At 36.0% G+C, this 22,353-nt stretch overlaps 2 protein-coding genes across 2 annotated transcripts; one reads left to right on the top strand and one right to left on the bottom strand.

Moving 5' to 3' along the window:
- The first annotated feature begins 1,882 nt into the window (after positions 1–1,882).
- On the top strand, positions 1,883–7,756 carry rfxank (regulatory factor X-associated ankyrin-containing protein). The gene is given in 9 exon segments (XM_056448348.1): positions 1,883–2,185; positions 2,287–2,407; positions 2,528–2,593; positions 4,328–4,359; positions 4,361–4,429; positions 4,791–4,916; positions 5,015–5,081; positions 5,157–5,237; positions 7,571–7,756. Coding segments are annotated over 8 exon segments (612 nt in total). The 5' UTR covers positions 1,883–2,185; positions 2,287–2,307; the 3' UTR covers positions 7,642–7,756.
- On the bottom strand, positions 7,718–12,183 carry nr2c2ap (nuclear receptor 2C2-associated protein). Its single transcript, XM_056448349.1, has 5 exons — positions 12,132–12,183; positions 11,920–12,010; positions 11,714–11,819; positions 8,245–8,312; positions 7,718–8,060 (listed from the first exon to the last, which is right to left on the bottom strand). The coding sequence occupies exons 1-5, from the start codon at positions 12,167–12,169 to the stop codon at positions 7,938–7,940; spliced, it is 426 nt and encodes a 141-aa protein (XP_056304324.1). The 5' UTR covers positions 12,170–12,183; the 3' UTR covers positions 7,718–7,937.
- Positions 12,184–22,353: the final 10,170 nt, after the last annotated feature.

Genomic DNA, 22,353 nt, shown 5'->3' with positions numbered 1-22,353 from the left:
GATGCTGTAAAAACAACCTTGTGAAATAGAAAATAGTCACCTTAAGCTTTCACCAGAAGTTTATTGTTGGCTTTAAAACTCTAGCTGTGCACAGAGCCCACTATTTAGACATCTACAGCGGTATAAAATAGGTTAAGTATAGAGTCAACCCCCACCCCTGTCCCAAAGTCTATTAGGATTCAGAAAGAGCACAATCAAAAGTATTAAAGGTAATAAATAGCATTGTTCTGTTCATAAATTTACCATGATGTTTATTATAATAAAAGTGTAGTGTTTCTTGGCAGATTGTACTACTACAAATGTCATCTTTAAACTGAGGTTCTAGACCATTTCAATGTGGTGGCGTCTTTAGCCTGTGAACATTTCCTGCTTGTTGTTAAAATATTTAATAAATGTAACAAAAGATAATTCAATCGTAACTTTATGTTAAAACGGCTCTCATCACTTTATTTATCAATCTGTGGCTCTTTTTGGATTCTCGGAAGCTGTAGAAATAAAAAATGTAAAACAGGAAATACGTTGGGACCATTGTTTTTGTTTACATCCCCCAAAATGGTTTAAAGCAAAACCGTGGCAAGCACATAATGTTCCCCTAACGCACTTGAAACGTTTTTGTATGTTTTTATTTATTTATTGTTAACTAAAAAACTAACTCCACCATGCATGGTGATCGGCTAGGAAGGGTGTTTTTTATTTTGTAGAGAACCTAAAATAATATGCTCAACTTCTCATATGGGAACATACTGCAAATAGGCTATAACAAAAACTTTTTTGGCAAACCATCAGAGAATGTTCCATGAACCAAACATTTTTGTTGGATAATTTGCAGTAACCACAATTTAACTGCAATGTTTCCTGTAATTTTTTGCAGTTATTCGTACAGGCCAACCATATCGCTTCAGAAGACCGCAGTGTCAAAAGGAATCAATGGTAGGCTATTCATTTTATTTTGTCTATTTTTTGACTCTCAATATGCCTGTAACTACACTGTAAAATGCCAAAAGTTTAGTTAACTCAAACCATTTGAGGAAACCGATTGCAACAACCATTTAAGTTCAAAAACTAATCCTAATGAGTACTGTGAACTTAATCCACATGAGTCAATGAAGCAATCTGAGTACTGTAAAACCCAATAAGATAAGGCAACTCAAACTGTTGGAGAAAACCAATAGCTACAAACCATTCGAGTTAAAACACAAATCTATATGAGTATTGTGAACTTACTCCATTTAAGTTAAAGTAATGAGGTATTTAATTGACTCATTTCCTTTAACACTGAGTTTAAAACTCTTTTCAAATTATTAGAAAAATTGAGTTAACTACACTCATTTCATTTGATAATGTTGACTGTTGGGTTTTACCGTGTACTGATTTCTATTTATGAATCACCAAGAACCTTGGTCTGGTTCCTTCAGAGGGAAAATTTCAAAATAAAAGTAAATGCTATAAACCTTTATGAGTTTCTTTATTCTGCTGAACACAAAGGGCAATTTTTGAAGAAAGCTGAAAACCTGTAACCATTGACACCCAGTAGGAATAACAAATAGGGTACTATGCAAGTCAATGGTAACAGGTTTTCAGCTTTCTTTAAAATATCTTATTTTGTGTTCAACAGGGGAAAAAAAGGAGGGTGAGTAAAAGATTACATAAATTTCATATTTGGCTTAACTATCACTCTAACTAAAAAGCAAAATATTAAATAGATAGTTTTTAAGGTCACCAGACACTATAAAGTTATTTTGTTCTAATAACAAGAAAAAAAAGCCTAATTATTATTAAAGAGTATTGACTCGGTTCCAGCTCTGTTCAGTAAAAATAGGAAAACAGTCACGCGGTTGAAAGAGTCACGAAAGTGAACTAAAACGATTCTTTAGTTCAATGATTCGTTCAAACCCTACGACTCGTTTCTAAAAACCTCTTCCAGATAGCTACTGTTCCAACTGTAATTGTTAAGACGGATGCGAGTCATTAACAAACAAAGTACTATATATATTATAAAAAAAGCATTGTGAGCTTTCGATATCATTCTTTAGACAAGGAGGTTACGTGTTTGTTGAACTGCCATTAAGTCTCTTATTTCAGTTTCACTTTTGCAAACGAATCAGGAAATAAACGCAGCATGCATGATCCTACAAGCCTGTGAAGTTTAAGATATTATTTTCTCATAAAGTGTTAGAAATCCAAGGTAAGACACTCCAATTTTACATTAGAATTGCATATAAAATTGTTGCTAAACTTGTTACAGATATTTTTCTGTATTTTACTCTGCATTGCGTTCATTTAAAGCAGGTGTAATGATCAGCGATTATGGAAAACCGTCATGACGAGAATGCCGCGAACCACTCGACCACCCTGACGAATAAACAGCGCGGGAATGAGGTCACAGTTCGACCGGCCACTTTAGATAGTGAGTCTGTCACTTTCTACCGTGTATGGAAGGCAGATTTGAAATAAATTGTTCTTTAAAATGTAAATATGTGATGCGATTGAAGGTTAATTATGAGTTTTCATCATGTCTTGTGTTTAGACCTCTCAATTCATCAACTCGCAGCCCATGGAGAGATTCCACAACTGGAGATACATTTATCCAAAGGTATCCAATACTAATACCAATATTAATGAATAAAAGGTGTTCAACACTTGCGATATAGTGTGTGAGTGGTTAAAGTTGAACAAAGAAATAAGTCAGTATGAAACAATTTCTGAACAGTAATAAATGAACATCCAAACGTTTATTCAACATTTACTGAAACAAAGAAATATTGTTGAAATAACACAAATAGGGTATGCATAGAAATTATCGCAGACAGTTCTCTGCTCAACAGTCAAGAGGGGATCGATAACCAAGTAAATATCAAACACCTGCTGAACAAAGTTAGCTAAAGGAGTGAATAAATACACTCATCTTGCTATATAAAACCCTGGTGCAACAAAAATAATGGTTCGATCTGTAACCCTTCTAGAGAAAAGAACGTTTTTTTAATTTATTAAAATAGTTCTATAACGACACTCACTGGCCACTTTATTAGGCACACCCCGATTTTGCCTTCAGAACTGGCTTAATCTTTTGTGGTATAGATTCAATAAAGTACTGGGAATATTCCTCAGAGATTTTGGTCCATATTGAAATGATAGCATCACATAGTTGCTGCACATTCATTATGTGAATCTCCCATTCCACCACATCCCAAGGGTGCTCTATTGGATTGACATCTGGTGACTGGAGGCCATTTGAGTACAGTGAACTTATTTACATATTCAAGAATGCAGTCTGAGATGATTTGTGCATTATGATGACGCGTTATCCTGCTGAAAGTAGCCATCAGAAGATGGGTACACTGTGGTCATTAAGGGATGGACATGGTCAGCAACAATACTCAGGTAGGCTGTGGCATCGACACGATGCTGAATTAGTACTAATAGGCCCAAAGTGTGCCAAGAAAATATCCCCTACACCATTACACCACCAGCCTGAACCTCAACCTAAAGGCAGGATGGATCCATGCTTTCATGCTGTTGATGCCAAATTCTGACCCTACCATCCGAATATCGCAGCAGAAATTATGACTCACCAGACCAGACAACGTTTTTCCAATCTTCCATTGTCCAATTTTGGTGAGCCTGTGTGAATTTTAGCTTCAGTGTCCAATTTTTAGCTGACAGGAGTGGCACCTGGTGTGGTCTTCTGCTGCTGTAGCCCATCCGCCTCAAGGTTCAATTTGTTGTGCGTTCAGAGATGCCCTTCTACATCCTTCGGTTGTAACGAGTGGTTATTTGAATTACTGTTATCAGCTAGAACCAGTCTGTGGTTCAGTCAGTCTATGTCATCAACAAGGCATTTGCTCTCACAGAACTGCCACTCACTGGATATTTTCTCTTTTTTGGACCATTCTCTGTAAACCTTAGAGATGGTTGTGCATGAAAATCCCAGTAGATCAGCAGTTTTTGAAATACTCAGAGCAGCCCGTCTGGCACAAACAACCATGCCACATTCAAAGTCACTTAAATCACCTTTCTTCCCCATTCTAATGCTCGGTTTGAACTGCAGCAGATCATCTTGACCTTGCCTAAATGCATTGAGGTGCTGCCATGTGATTGGCTGATTAGAAATTAACAGTTGGACAGATGTACCTAATAAAGTGGCCAGTGAGTGTATATGTAATATCGAGTGCATAAAGAAATAAAGTGTGGATATCCAACAACACTTACTAAAATGAATCAATGAATATATATATATATATATATATATATATATATATATATATATATATATATATATATATATATATATATATATATATATACTTAAGATATGAATATCTTGCAGACGGTTCTCTACTTAACAATCAAGATGAAAGAGGGTTTCACCCCACTGATGTGGGCTGCCGCATTTGGAGAGATAACAATGGTGGAGTTTCTCCTTCAGAAGGTGAGAATGACACATTTTTAGACACTGTGACATAACAGTATATTTGATTTTCAAAATGTATCGACATTCCCTATTGAATGGATTCAGAGCTGTTTTTACCAGCAGACGGCGCTGAATGTAATCTGCTTGCATCAAATTCCTTACAAATACCACTTGAACCTGAAATAATTATGAATAAATTTAAGCGAATTACAAGAGTATTCATAGTGAACCGTGTTTACATTAATCTTATAACATAAAAGCCTAGCCTAGAGTGCCATCTGCTGTTAAAATCTAAGCTCCCAATCGATTCAAGAGAAAATTGACGCAGAATGATTTTTAAATTTTCACCACAGCTCTATATTATTTTATATTATCATAGGGAGCAGATCCAAAAACACTTGCTCGAGAACGGGAAAGTGCCCTGTCTCTGGCCAGCGCGGGAGGATTTGCAGATATTGTTAATATTCTTTTACAACAAGGTGTTGATATTGATTCCTATGACTGGGTATGGGCCGTTTAAGTATTTAAAACTTTTTTTAAATACATCAGAAAACATTCACATGTTAAAAAAAGTCAAAATCATGCTCTGAATTTATAAAACAGAATGGTGGGACCCCACTTCTGTATGCAGTTCGTGGCAATCATATGAAATGTGTTGAAGCCCTGTTACGTAAGTATTCCAGATATTTTCAAACATTATATTAGACCATTTATGATGACAAACTCATGTAAGCTGTGTGTTTAGGATGTGGAGCAGATATTACATTTGAAGCAGACTCTGGATACAGTCCTGTTGCTCTCGCTGTTGCTTTGGGCCACAAAAAAGGCAAGAATCATTGTTTTTAATAGTACAGTGCATCCGGAAAGTATTCAAAGCGCTTCACCTTTTCCAAATGTTTTTTATGTTACAGCCTTATTTCAAAATTGATTAAATTCATTTAATTTCTCAGAATTCTACACACAATACCCCATAATGACAATCTGAAAAACGATTTTTTGAAATTGTTGCAAATTCTTTAAAAATAAAAAACCTGAAAATTTCTTCTTTGCCGTGAAGATCTAAATTGTGCTCAGGTACATTCTGTTTCCACTGATCATTCTTGAGATGTTTCAGCAGCTTAATTGGAGTTCACCTGTGGTAAATTCAGTTGATTGGACATGATTTGAAAAGGCACCTGTCTATATAAGGTCCCAGGGTTGACAGTGCATGTCAAAGCACAAAACAAGCATGAAGACAAAGGAAATGTCTGCAGACCTCTGATGCTGTGTTCACACCAGATGCGGAACACGCATATATAAAAAAAAAAAAAAAAAACAATTTTTCGCTATTCATGCGTAAATAGCCGCGTGAACATTTGAGTATACTAGCTTCATTGGCGAGTCAAACCCCGCTTCGTTCGCACGTCAAATTCACTTCAGAACAGACATGGATTCACATGATGGGCAGGGCTTCTGTCTGCCCGGTGACTCTAGCTTCGTTGCTAAATGGCTAACATGGATTTAATTAAGAAAATAACAGCGTTTATGGGCTTTATGAAGGCTGAAAAACAGCGTCAATACTTTTAGGGATGTGTCTGAGTCCACTAGATCCTTACAGAGGTGCATCCAGCTCAAACTCCTCCAGAAACTTAACCTGGATGACGGAGGCTTTCAGCGGTGATTCTGATTGATCCGAGCCCAGTTTGATTAACTGTTGTCGGTGTCGGCTGGAGGATTTCCCCCAGTACACCAACAACAGGCACACAATCACACCACCACAAGAGCAAGCTCCTGATGGGTTAACGTGGCGCAATATCCGCTTAAGTTCAGATTTTTGAACTCGAGCGATTCGTGCTAAACGCACGTTAAGAGTGTCAAGCGTGCAAAACATATCGCCGCAGGATGTCTATTTGCGCGTTTGCATTGACTTAACATGTAAATCACTCGTGCTTGATGCGTCTCTCGCGTCTGGTGTGAACACAGCATGAGAGAGGATTGTCTCGAGGCACAAGGCTGGGGAAGGTTACAAAAGAATTTCTGCTGCTCTGAAAGTTCCAATGAGCACAGTGGCCTCCATCATCCGTAAGTGGAAGATGTTTGAAACCACCAGGACTCTTCCTAGAGCTGACCGGCTATTTATGCTCAGTGATCGGGGGAGAAAGGCCTTAGTCAGGGAGGTGATCAATAACTCGATGGTCACTCTGTCTGAGCTCCAGCGTTCTTCTGTGGAGAAATGAGAACCTTACAGAAGGACAACCATCTGTGCAGCAATGCACCAATCAGGTCTGTATGGTAGAGTGGACAGACGGAAGCTACTCCCTGCCTGGAATTTGCCAAAAGGCATCTGTAGGATGAGACTAAAATTGGAGTCATGTTTGAAGAAAACCAGGCACCGCTCATCACCAGGCTAATACCATCCTTACAGTGAAGCGTGGTGGTGGCAGCATCATGCTCTGGGGATGTTTTTCAGCAGCAGGAACTGGAAGACTAGTCAGGATAAAGGAACAGATAAATGCAGCAATGTACAGAGACATCCTGAATGAAAACCTGCTTCAGAGTGCTCTTGACCTCAGACTGGGGCAACGGTTCATCTTCCAGCAGGACAATGACCCAAAGCACACAAAATATCAATAGAGTGGCTTCACAACAACTTGGTGAATGTCCTTGAGTGGCCCAGTCAGAGCCCAGACCTAAATCCTATTGAACATCTCTGGAGAGATCTAAAAATGGCTGTACACCGTCACTTCCCATTAAATCTAATACAGCTTGAGAGGTACTGCAAAGAGGAATGGGCATAAATTTCCAAAGACAGGTGTGCCAAGCTTGTGGCATCATATTCAAAAAGACTTGAGGCTGTAATTGCTGGCAAAAGTGCATCAACAAAGTACTGAGCAAAGGCTGTGAATACTTATGTGCATGTGATTTTTCAGGTTTTTTGTTTTTAATAAATTTGCAACAATTTCAAAAAATCTTTTTTCATATTGTCATTATGGGGTATTGTGTGTAAAATTGTGAGGAAACAAATGAATTTAATCCATTTTGGAATAAGGCTGTAACAAAAAATTTGTTGAAAATTTTGTTTGAAAAAGTGAAGTGCTATGAATACTTTCCGGATGCACTGTATATTAATATACAGATAATCCATTGAATTTTATTAATAGTCTCTTAACTTATTTGCAGTTCAAAAACTTCTTGAAGATCACATTCTGAAGCTGTTTCGGGGACCAGTTTCGGTGTCTGAGAACACATGAAGCACTTATGAGACCTTTTAATAATCCTGCGTACTATGTAGCTTTATTTTGCATGGAAGATGTAAAGAAGAATCTGTTTTTCTATTTTTTTTTTATTAAAAAACACTTTTACAAACGTGCAGTTATCACGTGTTGACCTAAAAAGGCACATAACAAGAAAAAAAGGAAATAAGATGTGATTATTGTCCTCTGAGAAGGTTAGAAAAATTTCCAAGTCCAGAGGTAAACACTTGAAGGGGAAAACGCTGGTTGGCATTCCCGCCTCTTCATACTTCCTCTGTCCTTTTCTCAAAACATTACAAATCCTTTTCCCCCAGGATATCCAATGTGTAAACAATTATTCTTCCAAAAAAGTCAGTACTGTTTTTAAACCCTATTTTCAGCTTCTGCACCAAAGGGGTATCCGGAATGGGAAAACTGTGGGTGAAGAATCAAGGATAAACTTGGGATAAATGAAAGACATGGGCAGTTTGGCCGTTGACCAAGAAGGAAGGTTGTCCACTCAGTGTGCTGAACTTCAAAAGACCATCAGTCTGAGAGAATATAGTGATTATATGCATTTATGTAAAATATGAAATAATGTCGCACCATGTGGAAGGATATTTGTAGAGAGTTGTTGTCCTCCGGATAGAAGTCTAAAATATGTCTGAGATTCTCTTCTTTGGAAGAACCTGCAGAAGACAAACCATTTAAATGGCTCTTATTCCTATGATCAGAACTGTGCAGTTGATATGCTTGGTCTATTATAGTTATCAAATACAAGTCAGATGAATGATTGATTGAATGACTGGTGGGTTAGGGATTAAACTGCTTTATCATTTTATGAAGGTTTTGAATGGTCTTGGGTATAAAAATATTTTCATTTGTGTTGTGAAGATGAACATAAGACTTTGAGAGTTGAGTCTTTTAAAGCAAACATTTCTTTTGCATACAAATGAATTAGCCTTTTTGAATGAAACTATTTAATAGGCTCAAAATCAAAGACAATCAGTGTATCTGAAATTGCAGACCGAGTAGGTAATACATTATTTTGACTGTCATTAGAATTTAAACTTACTTTAGGACCATTAATTAGTATGACTGAAATACCATAGTCAATCATGTAATTTTGCTCCCGTTCATAAATCCTCTTGAACTGCCAAATAGATCAGTACGGTTTCAGTAGATCAGTAGGGCTGGGCCGATAAACGATATTATGTCGTATCACGATAAAATTTAGGTCAATAACAATGATAAGCTCTGGACTTTTATACTCTATATTAATCTAAGAGCCAATCACACAGCAGAAATGTGCAACAATGGGAATCTAAAAGTGTGTTGATATTAGAGATGTACTGAATTTTCGGCCACCGAAAATGTATCAGGCAAAAATATTATGCCATTTTATGGACTCTCTAATTTTTGTGGCTTCAGTCATTGTTGGGATACTCTATTAAATCTGCAAGCATTAACAATTAATGTCAAAATATTCATAGTTATCGTTCAATATGAAAAATAATTATCGAGATGGCATTTTTGCGATATCGCCCAGCCCTAGTCTCATGCAAGTAAGTGGTACAGTAGCTCATTTAAGTACTTCTCACATACTTTTTTGGATTGATATGAATTTGGACACATGTAGCCTACTCACATTCCCTATATAGTCGAGAAGCATGTCATTTTGGATGCAGCGATTATCATGTAAAAAGAGGGAACCCTTGGTTTGAGAACGGGAAAGTAGTTTTCTTACAAATAAAACACAAACAAACACTAAAAACACATAGGAAAGAGCGGGGACAAAAGTAACAAAGCGATTTTCCCTCTCAACATTTGATTTCCAGGCTATAACAGCACATTCATTATGCAAACCTTAATGAAGCTGCCAAATATCAGCTGATTTTGGGACCGTGTCCTGTGACTAGTTCCAAATTTCTGTTTTTAAGAGCAAAAAGTAAACTATTGTAGTGGTTCTTTTTTCCTTATTACAAGTTGTGTTTCTCTTTTTATGTGTCACACTAATGATCAATCTACAGGTTATTAAATGCAATAACACATCCTTCAGTTTAAAATATCTGAGTTTTTTCTCGTTTAAAAGTAAATCAGATTTAAATGACAAGAGTTTCTGTGGGGACGAAAGTAACCCTGTTATTTATGTCTAGGGCCAGACAGAATTCTTTCTGCACAGAATATTGTAAAAAATCTGCGGATTTATGCAGAATGATTTTGGGTGTATCGTAACTAAAAACTTAATATATGACATAAAAAAATACCTTTTTAACTTTTATTTAATGTTTACAATGCAAATCCAATTAGGTCCATTTATTTAGTAAATAAAGCAAGTCTCTCATATATCTACCAAAAAACAGAAATGATTACTTTACAAACTGTACTGTATATAAATTATCTGAAGGTTTTTGCATTAGTTAATAATATGACTGAAATTTATTTAAAAACTGAATAAATATAAATTTACACATTTACACATAACTAAATAAATGGACTCAATAATGGGCTGAAAATCTGTGGATTTCTGCGCACCCAAGTTCCGTGTGGGCCCATTTATGTCCCATTGCTAATAGCCATGCCTTATTTTTCAAATCCACATTAGTGTTCAGTGTTTTGACACATAGGTTACATGAGATTAATGCATACTGCCAATAATAATAAAAAATTCAACAATTATAGAAAATGTAAAAATTTTGCATTGAAAGATTGCTTTTGAAACATTCCATCAAAGTGAAATTTGAAATGGAAATGCCATTTAATTTTTGTTTTGCAAAAATAAAGGACAAAATATGTTTGCAGTTAACATTAACAAGGTCATAGTCAGATTTCATTAAAATAAACTAAATCAAACCAGTAAATCTAGCAAATATTGTTACTTTTGACCCACCCCTGTGTTACTTTCGTCCCTGCTGATGGGGTCAAAAGTAACAATGTGCAACTTTGTTTAAAGTGAAGTTATATTAGAATTGTTCTACATTGATACAAAATAACATCTGATTTTAACAGACCACTCGGGTGAGTTAGTTACCACAGCAAAAAAAATATTTCTGATAAAAACATTACCTGTATTTATTTTATTTTTTTAAATGTTACTTTTGTCCCCGCTCTCCCCTACTGTTAAAGACTAATTGCTACACCCACCAATCATGTCAGTTGTAAAACTGTAACCTAGTTATATATAATTGATACTTAACTTGTTACTAAACATTTTACATTAATAATAATAAAAATTAACTTTTCGTGAAAGAAATTTAAAAAACTGCACTATTTGGATATACATGATCAGAAACATTTATTTATTTATTTTTAACAAACAAAATCACATCATACAAAGCAAGGGGTGTAGATTTGCTTTTGATATTGGTGGGGACGTAATTTGACACCAATAAATAAATGAATCAAATACAATTAGTAATAAAAACAACATTGAATCAAGCATGTCTTATGGTGCAAAAGTAAATTTACATGATTTTACTTTGACAAGGAATGAATGCAGACTTCTGGAAAGGGATTGGCATATGACACAATATAACCATTTTATTTTGATTGTTGGTTTTTTATAATCGTTGTGGATTAATTGCAAATTCATAGTTACTATTAAGGTGGACTTGTATCGAACTTGACTTCAAGTGACTGACACTTTTCTTTGAAATGTAGCTGCTTATGTCCATGTCTCACCTGAGTCTTGCACAGTAAGCCTGACTGGAAAATTTCGACAAAGCATTATTTTATTTTGGAGGCGATTAATTTATTGGTGGGGACATTTGAATAATCTGTGGACATTGGTGGGTCCCCTCCGTCCATGCTAATTCTACACCATTGATACAAGGTATATAAAAATGTTCATAAAATTACCCAATGCTGAGTGGCCAGTAACCGTTTTGCCGCGATTTCCCGCCTTCACGGCAAAAGTAATTTCGCTAATTGATTGGCATCATAGGAGGAAATTTCCTTAAGGTCCCTAAATTAATATAATGTTAAACTAAACTATAAATTGTGTCTCTACAAAAGCATCGCTCAACAACGACGAAGCTCATGGTAGGTCTGTCTTTTAATGTTTTAAACGCTGTTGTTCGTGCTGACTGACCTTCTAATTTGCAAGATTTACCCGAAAACCCTCCTTGGAACTGTAGCCTGAGCTCAGACACTTTCACATGCTGTGGAAACTCCAACAAAACCCACTGCGACTCTCCCTAATAAAAGGATAATGACAATAAAACAGACAAACACGGTAGTAAAAACGTCTACAACCAGGCAACACTAATCGTAACACAAACTCTCGTCAGCAATTACCTGGTCTGAATTCCAGCACGTCTCCTCGTTGGAATCAAACATGAACTTCTTTCCGAACTGCTTTACATCTCTGTTCAGCACAGAACTCACCCTGTATGACAGAAACACCATTTAAATGATGCATTACTATAGCATATGTTGTGTTAGACATAAACTATTAATATGATTGTCATTGATACGTTAGTAGGGGGGGCCAAAACACACGTTTTTACCTGCTTTGCGTGCTGTTACAAATCAATGACTCTGCCATCTTCAAATCGACCTTTCAACTGTGGGCAAAATGAAGGCATGCGCGTTTTCACGACAGTAAGGGCAGTGTGTTATTCACTCGTTTGCCGCTAGATGGTAGTGCCACTCTTCAGTTGATGGTCATGAAGTGACGTTTTAAAATGTGTGCAGTCTGATGTTCAAGATGCAGGAAACCTGCAATAACACCTAAAATCTTTAAAATTATATACAGCGGATAACCACAGTGTCATTTTTGGTGTCAATTCCATGAATTGGGAATTCAGAGTCAGGCCCGTAGCCAGGGGGATTAAGGCGGTTTAAAATACCAACATCTTAGGTCCAGAATTTGTGCCGAACACGAGCTCATTTGTCCTATTTTGACTGCAATGCCATAATAAATCGTGAAAATCCATCGCCGACGGCTTTAAGACCACGCGGAATCATCTTTTGGCTGTTGCTTCAGTGTGACTGAGGAAAGTTGAATGTGCTTAGCCATTTGTGTTTGCCTAATGACAATATGGCAAGTTTTTTTATTTAAAACTTTAACAGCATTCCTTTTTTTCTAATGATATATGATGTAATAAATTTGTGTTTGAAATATAAGTATTATTTTTTCTTATAAAGAAAAAGGAAATGCTTTTGGTACATCAAAAAGTGTGGTTGATGACCATCTGACAAGCTAATCCAGCAAAAAAAAAAAAAAAAAAACCCAAATCAAACTGCTTAAAAAGTATTTAAACCTCATAATTAAATAAAAAAATTAGGCTAATAACTGCAAAAAGCTCAATATTTTGAGAAAAAAGAACCACCCCTTTCACCAGGCTGGCTACGGACCTAAAAAGTAGCGGATTCAGTGGGTCAGAATGTGAGATTTCTTACAAAAATAGTTCTGGGCTCTGTCCTGACAGTGAAATTGAGACGCTGTTATCAAATATATATGGAAGAAATAGTACTATTAAAATGTAAAAGCTATTTTATTGTGTATGTCAAAGGCTGTGCATCCAATCAGACTCGACCATATTTTGTGCTGAATCATTTGTTACGGTAGAAGAACCCAAATTAGGCTGCCAACATAGGCGGGTTGTTTTGATCCTTGAATATTATGATCATAACCAAAGTAATGGAAGACATGACAGGTCACATTAAATTCAGATTTCAGAGTAAATAAACACTTCTGTTTTCCTGTTTGGCCTTCCCCTTGTTGATAATTTGGCTAAGGTTAAGCCTGCTAATGCTGATATACAAAGATTTTTTCTCTTCATGGATGGTTTTATTAGCTTTTATTGTCATTTAATATTAGTCAACTTCTTCCCTTCTTTACAAGTGTATCTTTTACATCACAGCCTAGAAAAGAAATGAAAACCACTTATTATTAATATTATCCCGGCAGGCACAGGACTTTAACATGATGTCAGATTGACGTACTCCGGTGTTGCATGTCAGGACGTCCAACTTAGAATCAACTAAACATCAACGTCATTTTACTTCGTTGTTGTACGTCAAAATAACATTGAATTTTGGTCACCTGTCGTCACAACCTAAATTTAACCTAATATTAATGTCTTATGACGTTGACGTGGATTACTTGGAGTAAGGGTGTCCAAACTCGGTTCTGAAGGGCCAGTGTTCTGCAGTTTAGCTCCAGCTTGCTTCAACACACCTGCCAGGAAGGTTCTAGTACAGGCATCCCCACACTTGTTCCTGGAGGTCCGGTGTCCTGCAGATTTTAGCTCCAACCCTAATCAAACACACCTGAACAAGCTAGTCAAGGTCTTACTTGGTATACTTGAAACACCCAGGCAGGTGTGTTGTGGCAAGTTGGAGCTAAACCCTGTAGGGGACCGGACCTCCAGGAACGAGATTGGTGACCCATGTTCTAGTATATCTAGCAAGAGCTTGATTAGCTACTTCAGGTGTGTTTGATTAGGGTTGGAGTTAAACCATGCAGGACACCGGACCTCCAGGACAGAGTTTGGATGGCCCTGACTTAGAGACTAGCTACACATATTGTGCAATTTGATTAAATATTACATTTGATATCTCGGATTTCTCTCTTATCTTCCCTGCATCAATTACAGCTTTAATCTAGAACAGTGTGTTTGGCTATTTTTGGAATATGTGTTTTTGTTTTCCAAGATTGGAGAAAAGAAGGGTTTTGACAAGATTATAAATAAGCTTAGCTTTGAAAGATTATAATTTATGGGCATTTGAACAGATGAGAAGAAAATTAATTGTATTAATGTACGTTAAATATATTAATGCATTATTATATTAATGTTTAGTAATGTATTAAATTGTACATGTATTAAATTGAATTAAGATTACATTTAAATGTATAGTTCCCCCAAAATAAAAATTGTCTCACTGTTTACTCACACTCAAGTGGTTGTAGTTTTTCAGTCTTTCTTCTATTAAAGACAAAGGAAGATATTCTGAAGTATGTTGGAAAAAGCAGCCATTAACTTTCGTAGTATAAAAATACTATGGAAGTAAACGGTTATTTTTTCACACATCCACAGAAGAAAGTCTAACAAGCTTGTAACAAGCGAAGGGTAAGTAAATGATGACAGAATTGTCATTTTTGGGTGAACTATCCCCATAAATTTCAGCTTTATTCCTGACAGACACACACTGATGTTGATTGGCTGCATTTTAAGAAGTCTATCAGCTAAAAAAAAGCATCTGCTAAATGAATAATTGAAACTGTGATATAAAAAGTAGTAGGCAATCAGTTCATTACTTTGTTTTTGAACTATAATTCACAGTTTTGTTTTAAATTCCTAATTAAAAGTGACTTTTTAAACTGCAGTTAAATTTTCAGCATCAAAAGTTGTTGAAGCAGAAATAAACATCACATAATTAAAAAGCAAACTAAAAAAACATTGAACATTAAAACAAACAGTCAAATAATTGCTGTTTAACTTATCTTCACAGTTTGGTAAATTACTGAAATATTTAAAAATAAATAAATAAAATTACCCTTTCCCATTGTACAAGCATCACCCTTTTCTAATGCTATATAACATATAATTTGTGTTCAGATAACTTAAATCTGTGTTTTATGGAAATGATCCAAAATATATGTTAATAGTTTGTAATATAGCCTAATATGTTATTAATTAAGACTAAAGTAGAATATAGATGTTGATTCAGGTCAACAAAAAAAGGCAGTTTCAAGTTAATTTGCAATTAACATTCATGAGAAGAAGAAAATCTATTTAAATCAATATAAAAATATATTTTTCTCATTAGGGTGCAGACTATAGTGCGTGTTTTGTAGAAATGTGGGAACAGTTCTTTTCACTTACATTAGGGTTGTCACTTGTAATTGCTTTCACATTACGCTTCTCTCTTTTCAGTCAAATGATTCTGAATTACAATCTCAGCAGTTTTGAATCACATTACTGCTTAATTTAACAATTTCTTTCTGGAAAAATGGCAAATAACATGCCTGCAATGTCGCACTTCATCCCATAGTAATACCCATTCAATTTCCACCACTTTATGAGCACGCAAGCAACTCTAATTCTTTCAAATGGGATGTTTTTAAAGCTTGTCTGAGTGAACAATAGTTCCCAATGGGGTTGTGCTTAGCTAATGCTGCCTTCCAGAGAACTCAGAATTGGGAGTTTTCCTACTTGGACATAAAATCTAGAACACAGTCGGAAATCTGCCCTGTGAACTATATAGGGCAGATTGAAAAACCCAGTCTTCATCGAGATGCATCATTTGACATTACTTCACAGATGGCTAGATGTACGTCAGCAAGATTATTCATTCATTTTCCTCCGGCTTAGTTCCTTATTTATCAGGGGTCGCCACAGAAGAATGACCCGCCAACTATTCCAGTATATGTTTTACGCAGCAGATGCCCTTCCAGCTGCAACCCAGTACTGGGAATCAGCAAGATTAGTGCAGAGCAAACTTATAAACATATAAATATACTTTCAAATACGGTCACAGTACAAAATGAGTGGGAGCTCGAATAATAATGTTTTCTGAGATTATATTAGCTTGATAATGTTTTATTTTTTGTCAGGTGTATTAAAAGTACAGCTATCATTTGATGTACTTTTTTAGTTTCGGTAATAATTAGCACAATAACATGAAATAAATCTCGTGTTTTGACTGGAATACTTTGAGATCTGAAAAGGGATAACAAAATCTCACGGCAATTAATTTAGTGGCTAATTCATGTGAATTCATAAGATCTTATTCGTACAATTTAGTGGGATTTGCTTATGGGGGTTTAGGGGCATTTGACGTCAAACAACGACATCAAATGATGTTGTTATTTTGTTGAGTTTAGGTTGTGTTGGAAAGTGAACAAAATCCAATGTTGAGCCAACATCTTAACCTAACGTCATATTGACGTCAGAGACATTTATTATTCAAGTATGGCAACCAAAATCCAACGTCTGATAGACGTCATATTAGTAACGTCCACACAACGTCAAGCTGTAACATTATTAGATGTTGATATTTGGTTAATTTAGGTTGCGCAACCAAACTGCAACATCTGTCTGCTGTTGGACATTAACATCGGCCTGACGTTGGGTTTTGACGTCAACCCGATTTTCATTTCCAAACAAAATGCAATGTCCCACGCCGTTGGGGTACAACGTCAACCTGACATCATGTTGACGTCCTGTGCCTGCTGGGATATGTTTATTAAGGAACTCAAAAGAAGATATTTTGAAGAATTTTCGAAACTAATACCTATTGACTTCCATTGTATTTTTTCTTCCCACTATGAATGCTAAAGGTTAGCAGTTTCCAAAATTATTAAAAATATCTACTTTTGTGAGAAAAGAAAATTATAAACTACTTTGAACCACTTGAGGCTGTGTAAATTTCAACATGGGCTCATTCTGAGAAATGTAACCCTATATACATTTCTGGAGATCATGAATTATGTAGCCAGAAGTACGTATGGCTGGATTCCATTTTTAACATGAACAGGGCGGTATGACGCCATTCCTTTTTGCACTTACCAGCTGACCGATTACCCACGTATGGACGGCTTTCCCGCTATTGCCAGTTTGTCCAGTTAGGTTTGTCCAGGACTTGAGATGCAGAGTGGAGTTGACCACGATGACAGGGTTCAAGTCCAGCAAAGAACGTAAGACCAGTAAGACAAAAAACAGAAGCCAAAAAGTAAAATAAACAAGCAAATAACAAGGTGAGAATGTGGGAAAACCTGGTAAAAATCAGGAAAGGGCTTTTCTTTTTCTGGATTGCATTTTAAAACAATTCGTTTGGATTAAAGGATGTGGGTGGGCGGGTCAATCGGGGCTTTTGAAAACACTATTAGTTGGGTTTTGGGAAGGAGAATGGTCGGTCAGTCAGTCATTTAGTCAGTTGACAGCAGCCTCTGGTGGATTTACACAAGAACAGCAGGCGCGAATGGCAGTCGCAAGAGAAATTTGAGATCTCAAAAAGCGTACACAGCAGCTTCTGGTGGATTCGCAAAAACCAAAACAGCAAAAAAATAAAAATAATAAAATAAATAGCTCCTGGGACATATTTGGCACTCTCCAGAGATGTGTATAGCGGTATGTTTTAAGCCTGGGTTGGTAAATTTAAATTTTTGAGGGGGAATTATCAAAAATCTAAATTAATTTGATAAAAAAGGAAAAAAGGAGTGAATTCAAACACAGTTTTGGCAAGTAGCACAATTAAAAGAGTTCCTGCTCCACAATAGTGCATTAAATAACAGCCCTTTTTGTGATAAAATTCAATAAGTGCATTGAGTTAAGCATTATTTTTTGACTTTCAAGCATGATATATAGATGTGATTTTGTTTTCGCATGCTGTTGGTTGATCTGATATTCACAGCCAATCAATTCTTCTGAATACCATTTGATGTGCCACAAGGCACTCTGTGCTTTAATAAGCTGAAAATGGCTCCAAATAGAAGACACATCTGCTTGCTCTGGAGCAATTAGCGATGTGTCTGAGCCGTTCCGTGGTTTTTGGCAAGCCTTGTTCTTGTCCCCGGCATCAGAATTTTCTGCTTCAATATTAGCACGACTCATAATTAAACCCTTTAAGCAAAGCATTCGCACAATATGCTCGGCTGCCGCCGTTACAAAGTGCAGCCGTTCGCGCTTTATTCGCTTACAACCGCAAGCAAAAGATTTCGATTATTGTCTCTTCTTCTTGCCGCCTTAGAGATGTTGGCAGTCATTATTCAAGGTGAACATACGTGCTTCTGCCAGCACTAAATTAAGAGAAAGATTGATGGTTGGGGAAAGGAAGATTGACAAGACAAGGAAATATTCACCATGTGCTCTAATAGCCTATTGTTTGTTAAACAGAAGGCTTTCAGTTGCTAATGGATGGTTTAGGCTTTGTAATGGTGATGTTATAGGGGAATCAGCTTTAAGATGTGGTAGTCAACTAGCTGTTTGTCTATTAGCCGCTTATTTGCTCTAATTAAAACCATTTTCTTTCCATTTGAGAGATAAAGCAAGATCCTGTTAGCGTTTCCGCTGCTTCTTCTAGTCAGCAATTAGAACAAATAGAGTTTTTTGTGTGTCAGGATATTGATTGCTATGTATATGCACGGATATTGTATATACAAGGATATTGTATATGCACACACTAAAAATAATACCTCATTTTTGTTTTTATAAAAAGCAAAAATTTAAGGTGGCGTTGAAGCAATTGCAATGAAATTGAATTGAGACCTTTTTTTGGAAGATTTGAGATTATCATCAGCTTATTATTTTATGTACTTTCATTAATTCTTCTGCTATGACATGTATTAGTTGAGGCGTAAAGCAATTAAAATAGTTTTTAGGATGTCATGGCACCCCTTTTCAGTGTGTCATGGTTACAAAATTGGCTATAACATTGCACAGAAAAATTTTAATCCCAAGTAAAATCATGTTAGCTATTATATTGTTTTAATCTTCTGGCTATACCAATGGTGTATAGTAGGGCTGCAGGATATTGGAAAAATCTGACATGGCGATATTTTGTTTTTGCTGTGATATTTATAAATATAATAATTTCACCAGATAATTTGAGTAGCTCATTTTGGAAAGAACTCATAATTTCATATTAATTGTGATGAGTTCGTAGGCCAGATAATCAGCATACATTTAGTTGCATTTTTTGGTGAGTCTAACTGTATTTGGTTATCATTTTATAAAAGTTAAATGCAATACATTTTCATTGTTATAATTTATTGTAGTGAAATTATTTAAAGGCGTTAAAAACAAATTAAACAAACACTCTTTCAATCTAATAAGATTTAGCTTCACAATCACTCAACAATATGGTTCTTTGTCAGCTATTATTCCACTTAAATTTCCTGAGGGATGAAGCTGAACTTGAAATTGCAGATCCTGCGATGTGACTATTGCAAACGATCACATTACGTTATCGATGCTGAAACAATATATATTTTGCAGCCCTTGACTGCAAAATATCCTGGCTGCCTTAAATTTTTAAGCTGAATCAAATTAACTTTATGAGTCCATTGAAATTATATCATGTTAAATGACTTAAAACAGTTTGCATAGCTTATAAAATTAAGTTTGTACGTGAAGTTACAATGACGTAAAACATATGCTGTCAGGACTAATTGATCATGTAATTTTTATAGTATAGTGTATAGTATCATTTTCATAGAATACTTCAAAAAATCCATTAATTAACAAGTTCTGTATTTTGAGATTTACGTTCTATCACCATTTATTTACGGTTATGAATTGAATTATAGGACCTCAATCTCTTTTCTGTAGACTTTTGGTTTTGAAAATTTAACTGTGAGGTTTACCAAAGTATTACTGATATTTTTGTAGTTTGAAACAATCTATTGTATAATAAATAATACACAGAGAGCTGGGTCTGGAAAAATTACTGGAAGTTTATAACCAGGTTTTCTTTTTAAGTTATCACCAACCTGGGCAATACTGTATATCCCTTTCAACTATAAAAAAAATTAATAAACCTTTTTCAACATCAAAAGCTGTTGTAGGAAATATCGAGGTCGCATAATGCGAGCCAAAAGCATAAATAAATTAAAAACAACAACTGTAAACAGTTAGATCCATAAATATTTGCACATCGACACAATTGTAACATTTTTGGCTCTATACACCAACACAATGGATTTGAAGTGGAATGAAACCCAGCGTCTGGTGATGTCTTTGCGTTCCAGACTTCAGGCTGTAATTAACTGCAAAGGATTTGCAACCAAGTATTAAAAAAGTGAAAGTTTGATTTATGATTCGGTCCAATTACTTTTGGACCCTTAACAAGTGGGAGGCACATACGCAAACTTTTGTAATTCCTTAAATTTAATTTTAAAATTTAAATTAAATCAGCATTATATCTCAAATCCTGAAATTTAACTTCTACAGAACCTAAAAAAACCTTCAAGTTCTGTTTTGATCCTGAGAAAAAGATTTAAGTAATCTGACATGTGCAATGCATTTTCCCTCTGGGTTAGAGCTTCAACTGGAGAAATGTCAGCATCATCTCTGTAGCATAACTTTAGAGGTTACGACCACCTATTGGCAAATGACAGACCTCAGCAGTGCTGTCCTGTTGTCAGGCCATTGCACTTTGTCATGGTGCCTTGTGAACAGAGCAATAAATCCCCTTGGCTATTGGTTCTTCTGTAAAAATGACCTGCATCAGCAGGGTTTGTGAAGTGTGCCCGTTTTGGTTTAAATACTCCACTGGTGCTTGACCTAAATCGCCCAAGGGGTAGTGGAAAAAGAAGCTTCTATATTGGAAATTTTACACCTCTCCGCTTGGGACTATAGTGCCAGGTGACTTCAGATTTTCTAAAACAGGTTGAGTTGTCTACTTAGATGGCATTTTAAGACATCATAAACATTCTCTTCCTGACGAAAATGCTAAATTGAGTACAATATTATGCTGGACAAAAGGGATTGTTGTTCACCACAACATGGAAATTGTCATAATTTACTCCAAACATATGAAAAATTGGTTCTGTCTGATGAAAATGAAATCCATATGAACTTGTTGTCATGTAAATGAACAGGCAAAATGGATAAATAAGCCTCTAAATCAAATCCATTAATCATATAGAGACTTTGACTGAACGGTTTGGTTCATATGAATTCATGAGCAATTTTTGAAATGTCAGAGCTTTTGGTGTAGAGACATTTGGTTTTCATTTGTATTTGAAGATTAATTTATTAGAAGATGATCTAATTTCCAATGGGTTTGTAATGATGTGAGGGTGAGAAAATGCTGACAATTTAAATTTTGGTATGAACTAATTCTTTTTTTTTTTTCAAAGAAAATGTGTTCAGTTCTTCTACTTGTACTTTACAGTTAATAGAATAGTTTGAAACCCAGCGCACGGCATTTCCTGTTGATCTGGATGCTGCGTTAGAAAGCAGATGCCTACTTAGGTTGTGGATAGCAACACAGCTAATTGAGTTTTGGTACAGGTTCAGCAAGCCCTCATGCCTTTAGTTGTTTCATAAATAATGGAAGGACGTAAGAGGTCATTTGTTGTCATGGTGATTCAATTTGCGTGTTGTTAAACCCTTGCTAGCGCTGCGAATGAGAGAAAGCAATGCGTTGCAGATCAAATGGAGAATAAAAATCCAGAGTGCAAATTAAATAAATATGAGTGCCATTTCAAAGCGCTGTTTAAAACGTCATCAAGGCTGTTACACTCAAAAAGCCCTTTCGACATGAAAGACAAATCATTCGCTGAACGCGCTAAATTCTCATAAGGTCATGTTGCTATATGAACAAATTGACCGTCGTGTTCTTTTCGAAGGTCCTTTTGTGTGCTTTTTTTCCAGCCATGTGTTGTATTCGATTACTAGTTTCTCCCCTGTGTGTTTTCTTTCTCAGAGCCTTGAATGAAAACAGCTGCCTCTCCCGGTCGCCTACATCTGCGAGAGACAAAGGTGCGAATCCTTGCTAGTTTCTCACTGGCTCAATGCCTTTTCCTTGCTCTTCAGCTTAACCCTGCAAATTGCTTCTCCTGCTATTATCACAGAATAACACCTTGAATTAGGAGGATTTCATCTCATTAACCTAGATGTACACAAACCATGACTGTAGCGAACACCTGGGTTTCTGAACATGCTCTCTGCCTGAAATGTCAATGGAGGAATGTTTGAAAACTAGATAATAGCTAAGACTCTGACATTGTGTGGCTGTATATTTGCTTCAGAGAGGTGGTGTGAAGTCCCAACAGCT

The sequence above is a fragment of the Danio aesculapii genome, chromosome 22 (genome assembly GCF_903798145.1).
Source record: "Danio aesculapii chromosome 22, fDanAes4.1, whole genome shotgun sequence".
In the NCBI taxonomy this organism is placed as follows: Eukaryota; Metazoa; Chordata; class Actinopteri; order Cypriniformes; family Danionidae; genus Danio; species Danio aesculapii.
The sequence above is the reverse complement of the archived record's forward strand: the minus strand, read 5'-3'. Positions and strand labels throughout refer to the sequence as shown.